This window comes from Tinamus guttatus, unplaced genomic scaffold, assembly GCF_059628265.1.
Source record: "Tinamus guttatus ecotype Peru unplaced genomic scaffold, ASM5962826v1 Tinamus_guttatus_pri_ptg000155l, whole genome shotgun sequence".
NCBI lineage: Eukaryota > Metazoa > Chordata > Aves > Tinamiformes > Tinamidae > Tinamus > Tinamus guttatus.
This window is the reverse complement of record NW_028288689.1, coordinates 129,106-136,442: the sequence shown is the minus strand read 5'-3', so window position 1 is coordinate 136,442 and position 7,337 is coordinate 129,106. Positions and strand designations below refer to the sequence as shown.

The 7,337-nt window shown below is 71.1% G+C and overlaps 1 protein-coding gene across 2 annotated transcripts; it reads left to right on the top strand.

The window, feature by feature from the left end:
* The first annotated feature begins 1,227 nt into the window (after nt 1-1,227).
* On the top strand, nt 1,228-5,842 carry N4BP3 (NEDD4 binding protein 3). Of its 2 annotated transcripts, none has more exons than XM_088522533.1 (5): nt 1,228-1,294; nt 3,243-3,680; nt 3,881-4,435; nt 4,795-5,052; nt 5,137-5,842. In XM_088522533.1, exons 2-5 carry the CDS (start codon nt 3,273-3,275, stop codon nt 5,707-5,709), a joined length of 1,794 nt encoding a protein of 597 aa, XP_088378659.1. In that variant the 5' UTR covers nt 1,228-1,294; nt 3,243-3,272; the 3' UTR covers nt 5,710-5,842. The 2 variants fall into 2 exon arrangements, with proteins under 2 accessions (XP_088378659.1, XP_088378660.1); XM_088522534.1 differs by lacking the exon at nt 1,228-1,294 and adding an exon at nt 2,115-2,133.
* The last annotated feature ends 1,495 nt before the right edge of the window (nt 5,843-7,337 follow it).

The window sequence follows — 7,337 nt, the reverse complement described above, 5'->3', positions numbered from 1 at the left end:
GGGAGCCACCAGCCCAGGCAGACATGCAGGAGGCTGCATGGCCCTGCCTGGGGACATGGCAGTGGAAGTTGGGCGGATGGGCACAGATGGATCCAAAGGCGACCAGTGCCCGTTGAAGCCAGTCCCATGTCCCTTGGACCTGCCTGGCCCAAGCAAGATGCTGTTACCGCCTGCAGGAAGGTGCTCGGGAGGCAGCACGGAGCGGGGCAGTCGGTGACACAAACCGTGTGGTGTGGGGCTGCGCAGGAGGCCACATGTGCTGGTGCCCATGGGCTGGAAGGAGCCTGGGGCTCTCACAGGCTACGGCGGGGGCAGCGCCCGCGCACCCTGGCACCGCGGCAAGGACAACGGGAGCCTGCGAGCCTGGCAAGCGGGGCCCGGGACAGTGTGTGCGTGTGGGTGAGCGCTGGCAGCACAGACTGAGGACTCTGGTGTGCGAGGGGGGAAGCTGGCAGCAAGGAAGGCCTGGGCGCACGAGCAAGTTGCACGTGGTGCCCCAGAGCTGCAGCTGGGCACAGCATGGGCACCCAGCACGAGTTGCCGGGGGGAAGGAGCCAGACTGCTGCAGGTGTCCTGCTCCCCAAAGTGTACAGGACATGATGCCACCTGGTCCCCCGTGCTGGCATCCCTGCTCCCCATGAGGCTGCTGCAGGGGCTGTGAGTGGCACAACGGGCTCCCTGCCAGGAAGCGCCAGGTTGATTCAGAGGGACGGAGCCTGTCAGGTCTCACTGCTGGGCTCTGGGGTGGGCAGCAGGCCCAGGGTCAGGCCTGCAGGCCCTGGGGAGCTCTCCTTGCACAGACGCCTCCATCCCAGCTCCTGCACATCCCTGGGGACACGGGGTTGTCCTGCGGCTGCTCCTGTCCTGCAAGACCAGAGCGGTGCCCTGTGAAGCCGGAGGCTGCTCTGCCCTCCTGCAGGGCCAGGCTCGGCCGTGAGAAACCCGAGCAAGACGCTCCCTGCCCCCCGGCCCGGCTCGGGGCCGGGAGGGGGCCACGGGCCGCACGGAGCAGGGCCCGGACGCGGCAGCCACAGTGAGTCCCGCTGCCTCCCGCCCGCGGCCGCCGCACAGCGCGGGTCGAGCCGGGCTGCAGCGGCCGCCCCTTCCCGGCGCCGCGGACCGCGCCGGGACGAGCCGCCCTCTCCGGTGCCCGGGGCCGCCCCGCCCCGGGGCCGCCCCCGCGCCGCGATTTGCCGGTGCCGGCTCCGCCCGCTCCCCGCGCGGCCGCGGCCGAGGGGCGCGTTCAAACGCGGCGAGGGAAGGAGCGGAGCGGGAGCGCAGCGCCGCCGGCATGGTGAGTGCGGCCCGGCGGGCCCGGCGAGCCCCGCCGCGCTGCGGTGCGGTGCGATGCGGTGCGGTGCGGTGCGGTGCGATGCGCTCCGGCCCGGCTGCCCCGACGTGCCCGCCGCGCCGCGGCCGCCGCGCTTTGTCCTGGGCGGCGGGAAATCCCGGCCCGAGACTCGGGGGCGGCGGGAGCGCCTCGGGAGCGGCCTGCGGAGGGAGGGGCGGCCTCGGGCGCAGCCCGCGACCCCCTCAGGCGCTCGGGCCCCGGGAGCGGCGACGCGCGGGGCCGGTCCGGAGGCGGCCGCTCCCGCTTCCCCAGGGGGTGGATTGCGGCGGCCGCTGGGCCGGGAGGGCGGCCGGGCCGCGCGGACCCTTCGTACCTGGCGGGAAGGGAAGGGGCCGAGCCCGGGCAAACCTCTGGACAAACCTCCTGGGGCCGGGCTCCCGGCCCGGTACGGCCCCGAGAAGCAGCCGGGCTGGCCGGACCGGTGTTTGCCGCCTCGGGAGACACCCTGCTCTTAGTGGCGGGGACCTCCGCGGGCTCCCCGGCGCTTCCCGAGCCTCCCACGGTCTGACCTACTTCCTCGGCCGCCCGTGCCGGCGGGAGCCGCTCGGGGGCCTGGCCAGGCTGGTTGCGGCGGCTCCCCAGGGCGCCGGTGCCGCGGCTCGGATGCCGGGGTCCAGCGCCCGTGCCCCGGGGCGCCCCCTTCCATCGCGGCCCCGCCGCCCGCGGCCGGGACCCCCGTTCGGGGCGCGCGCCGTGGGGCGCGGTTGCTGCCGATGGCTCCGGAGCAGGTGCTGGGCTCCCTAGGAGCGAGATGACAGTGCAGGCCGGGAGCTGTCAGACAGGTTTGTGCGTGGCAGCAATTAAACGCGAGCTGTTTGTTTACCCAGCGCGTGGTGCTGAGAACCAGGGCAGCTTCCTGGGTGTAACCCAGGCCCGGGAGCCCGCGCGAGGCCACCCCAAGGGCCGGGACCTGCCGCGGGGCCCGGCCCGGCTCCCACGCTGCAGCCGGCCGGGCCGCTGCCGCCTGCAGCCTCCGCTCCTCCGCGGGGGGGTTGGGAGGGGGTGCTGGGTGCCCCAGGCTTCTCCTGAGCACCCCCGAGGCTTCCCGGGAAGTCCGGCAAAATCCGCGGGAAGGGCTTTGTCCGGCGGCCCCGCGGGAAGGGGCAGGGCTAAGCGGGGTCTGCTGCCCCCCCTTGTCGCCTCGCTGCCCTTGTCCCCTCGCTGCGCCCGCAGGGAGGGGGGACGCGGCCCCCGGGCAGGCGGGGCGGCGAGGCCGAAGGCTCCCCCGGCCCGCGCTCCCCGCGGCGCGGCCGTGCGCGCGTGAGCCCGGCCACCTGCGCAGGAAGCCGCATTGTCCGGCTCCGCATCCGCCCTTCCCGCCCGCGGGGGCCGCCGCGCTCGTCCGGCCAGCTGGCCCGGGGCATCCGCAGGGCCGTCCTGGGGAGGCCTCCCGAGGACGTCCCGCTCCTGCCGGGCAGGAAGGGAGCCGGGGGGAAGGGCTGCGCGCGGGGTCTTGGTGCAGCCGCGGGAGCGGAGCCGGCGCTGGGGACGGGGCTCCGCGTGCGGGGGGTTCCGGGAGCGGGTCCCGGCCGGGGGCGCAGCGGGCGCCGCCGGGGCAGGTGCTGCCGGCTCCGCGACCCGCCCGCCCGGCTGGGCGGCAGGTGCCTGTTTTGGTGCCGGCCCCGGCCGCGGGCGGGAGGTGGAGCCGGGTGTGGGAGGCAGCCGCTCCGCCGGGGCCGGCGCTGCCGGGGCGGGAGCGCGTCCCGCCCCACGGCCGCGTCCCGCCCCACGGCCGCGTCCCGCCGGCGCTCGCCCTGGGAGGCCGGGGACACCCAGAAGGCTCCTCCGGTGCTCGGGGCTGCTCTCTTGGGAGGTGCCGAGGGATTTGGAGCAATGGGGGGTCGTCCCCGGGGCCGGGCCAGCTTCGCTGACTTTGTCTCTCCCTCGGCAGTGCTGGTCCCGGGCTTCCCTCTGATCCTCCATGGCAACAGCACAGGGCCCTGTGACCTGTGAGGCTGCCACCCGCATCCTTGGCACCTACCTCTGCTCTGAGCCTGTCGGCGGCAGCATGGGCAGCGTGGGCAGCCTGGTGGAGAAGCAGGACCTGTCTCCCCTGGAGCTGCGGGCCCCGCTCGGGGGCTCGCGGGGGCTGCGGCAGCCTGACGGGCTGCTCCGCAAGGGCCCGGGCCAGCGGGAGCTCTTCGGCTACCTGCACGGGGCCAAGAAGGAGGCGCGCTCCGAGCGGAAGCACCAGGCGGCCGCCGCGTGCTACAAGCGGGACTACGAGAGCGACCGCGAGAACCGCTCGCCCGAGCGCGGCTCCCGCGACCACCACCGCGGAGCCGACTTCTCCAAGAGCTCCCTGCCCGAGAGGGGCCGCTTCGACAAGGTGAGCCCTGCAGCACTGCCCCCCTGGGCAGTCCGTGTGGGAATGGGGCTGGGTGCAGGATTTAGAGGGCATCCGTAGGCATCTCCTGTCCCGGTGAAGCCACTGTGAGCCCAGGGCCTCTCCAGATGGGGCCAGGGCTCTGGGCACCGGCGTGTGCCCATGGTGGGCCCAGCCTGACTCCACTCTTGTTTTTCATTCAGTGCCGCATCAGACCCTCAGCTTTCAAGGCAGTGGCTGGGAAGGGCCTGGTCTCCATGCAGGGCCTGTCCTCGTCCAAGGGGCAGAAGCTGTCGAAGAGCAATGGGAGCCTGCACACGCTGCTGTCGCAGAGCAGCACGGCCGTCCCGCCGCACGGGCCGCTCCGCAGCCACCTGCTCCACGCCATCAGCCTGGACGAGGCCTCTGACTCCAGCCACAACTCCATCCAGAGCTTCCCCTCCTACGGCTCCCGCCTCAAGCCGGCGCAGAGCCAGTTCAGTGCCTCCATGGGTCACATCAACCACATTGGGGGCTCCCTGGACAGGGTGTCCCGGAGCCCCAGGGAGCCCCTGGCCCCCGAGAAGGCACCTCTGTCCTGCAAGAGCATGGCCACGCTGAGCCGGCTGCAGAGCCCCGGGGAGCCCCCGCCGCCCTACGAGTTCACCTACTCCCTGGAGGACGCGGTGAAGCAGCTGGAGGACCGGCTGCAGGAGACGGGGGGAGAGCTGCGGCAGCTCAAGAGGAGCCTCAGCGAGACTGAAGACCCCTTCACACAGGTGAGCCGGGGGGCTGGGACTGCTCTGGGTGCTCCTGGGGTGCCTCACCTGGGTAGGGGTGTGAGGATGGGGCTGCAAGACTGTGATGTGCTGCCGTAGTGGGAGACGGGCTGGGAGCATCCAAGTGCTGAAGCCAGGGTGATGGGTGCTGGTGTGGGAGCATCCTCCAGCAAGAGCAGGATGGGAACCTGCTGCTGAACCTCTGCTGCTGCCCCTGGGCTGGAGTTGGGAAGAGCCTGGCCCAGAGGGGCTTCCCCTAGAGGAGCAGCTGGTCCTGAGACCTTCTGAGATCCTCCTGGGAATCTGTCCCACACAGGGCAGGGATATGGGTCCCCGTCATTGTCCGCTTGTACCGGCAGGTCTTTGAGGACAAGCAGCGGCTGTGGCTGGACGAGCTGGAGGATCTGAAGCAGATGTACATGGCCAGGCTGCAGCAGGTCACGCAGCAGGCTCAGCGCGGCCAGCGGGCACTGCAGCTGCAGCTCTACAAGGCCCAGCAGGAGAAGAAGCGGCTGCAGGAGGAGCTGAGCATGCAGCAGTGCCAGTGCGAGGAGCCCAAGCTCCGGCAGGCCCAGGGCGAGCGTGTCAGCCCCAAGCTGGAGGAGACCAAATGGGAGGTGAGTGCCCTTCCCGGGGGTGTCCATCAGGTGGGGACGTTCCCGCTCCTCAGGCCCTTCCTCACTCCTCCGTGTGCCCTGCAGGTGTGCCAGAAGGCAGCTGAGATCTCCCTGCTCAAGCAGCAGCTCCGGGACACCCAGGAGGAGATGGCCCAGAAGCTGGGCGAGATCTTCAGCCTGAAAACGCAGCTGCGGGAGGCCAAGGCTGAGGTACAGGCCAGGGACTCCCAGCTGGCACAACTGGCAGACTCTTTGCAGAGCGCCCCGGAGCCCGGCGCCTCGCTGGCGCTGGGCGATGACCCCATGCCCGCTTGCCAGGACTTCCCTGGCTGCGAAACCGATGACTCCAAGTGCCGGGGCCTGCACAGCGACAGCGCGGAGCCCCTGGAGAGGCAGGTGGAGTGGCTGTGGGCAGAGCTGCTGCGCGAGCGGCGCCAGGGCCAGCTGCAAGCTGTGAACTTTGAGCTGGAGAGGAAAACCTGGCAGGAGGAGAAGGAGAAGGTGCTGCGGTACCAGCGGGAGCTCCAGGCCAGCTACATGGAGATGTACCACCGCAGCCAGGCGCTGGAGCGGGAGCTGCGGCAGCTGCGGTCGGAGCCCAGGGACACGGGAGCTGATTCGCCCTGGATTGAGCGGGTCGAGTCCTCGAAGATCTGAGCGGCGAGATGCCCACGGGACTGCGATGGGGGAAGATCTCTTGCTGCTGCAATGGGATGATCTCAGGGTCTGCGCAAGGACCGGCCACTTGGCGCTGCCCTGGGGAGAAGGACTGATTGCGACAAGGGCGCTTTTCCTTCTTGCAGCACTTCGGGCCCAGCTGGAGGCATCTCCGGAGCAGGGGGACCATTTGTGCCAGGGTGGGGGTCTTGCATGTGCCCTACGCATTGACTGCAGGAGTGTTTGCCCTGTGATCCCTTCTGCCAAGGGGGCAGAAACCAAGCACCCAGTGAGAAATCTCCTTTTCCTCCTGCTCGGCCTCCCTTCTCCCCTACAACCCCTAACTTAACTTCTTGCTAAGGCTCAGCGCTGTCCCCGATGCCCCCAGGGTGCACACAACAGCCCGGCCTTGCGCCCGGGGGTTTGAGCTGGGTCTCGCAGGGGCTGCTCCAGCAGCAGGGCCCGGCAGTGCCCAGCTGCCCTGTGCCTGGTCCGGTCCCGTTTGCTGCTACTGGGGCCACGGACGAGGAAAGAGGGGTAGTGCTGGGAGATGGGGCTGCCCCACAGCCTCTCTGGGGGTATGTGGATGCCCTGCAGCAGAGAGGGTGCCAGGGGTGTCCCAGGGTGGTGGCCGGGGGCTGAGAAGGGGTGAGTGCCTTGTGCTGTGGGGGTCAGGAGTGGGGTATCCTGCTCCTGGGGTGGTCCTGAGGGAGGAGGACAGAGACACAGAGGGTGGGGACCTCCTCTCTGCCCCCCTTGCGGCTGGGGCACAGCTCAAGCCAGTGCCAAAGGAGACCCGCTCTCTGCCTGTACCCAAGGGGCTGCCTGGACACCAGGCCTGGCCTGGCTCCCCCGTCTCCTGCAATAAACCTGGAGCTGATCCTTGCCACCCTGTGCCTGCTCTTTCTGGGGTGCCCGGGGCTGCCTGGGGGGGCGAGTGCTGGCCCTGGGGGAGGCCAGGGGCAGCAGCGGCAGTGCGGGCAGGCAGGGCCGCCGCGGCGTCGGGCGGGAAGCCCAACCCGCTCGTGCATCGCAGAGGGCTGAGTCACGCGAGGCCGGGCCCCGCGTGGCCCCGCAGGGCCAGGCCCCCCGCGCTGCTGCGAGCGGCGCGCTCGGCCAGGCCCGCCCGCACCCCCGCCCCGGGAATGGTTTAGCCCAGACCCCCCCGCGCGGCTGCAAACCCGCTTCCCCCCGCAGTCCAGGCAATGGTTCCTCCCGGCCCGGCGCGCGGGCGCCCCCTCGCGCGGGAGGCACCTGGGCGGGAGGCGCCCAGGGTCCCTTGGGCAGGACACAGGAGTCCTGGGCAGGACAGGGATGTCCTATGGGGGTTATCCCGGGCAGGACGGGGATGTCCTATGAGGGTTATCCCGGGCAGGACGCGGACATCCCATGGGGGTTATCCCGGCAAGGACGGGGACATCCCATGGAGGTTATCCTGGCCAGGACAGGGCCTGTCCTGAGTGGGGGTCCTAGGCAGGACAGGGTTGGTCCCGGGGAGGATGGGGGAGTCCCTGCATGGGGGGTTATCCTGGCCAGGACAGGGTACAGCCTGGGTGGGGCACCCCTGGCAGGACAGGGTCTGTCCCGGGGAGGACAGGGCCCGTCCCAACACCACGCACAGGCTTTAC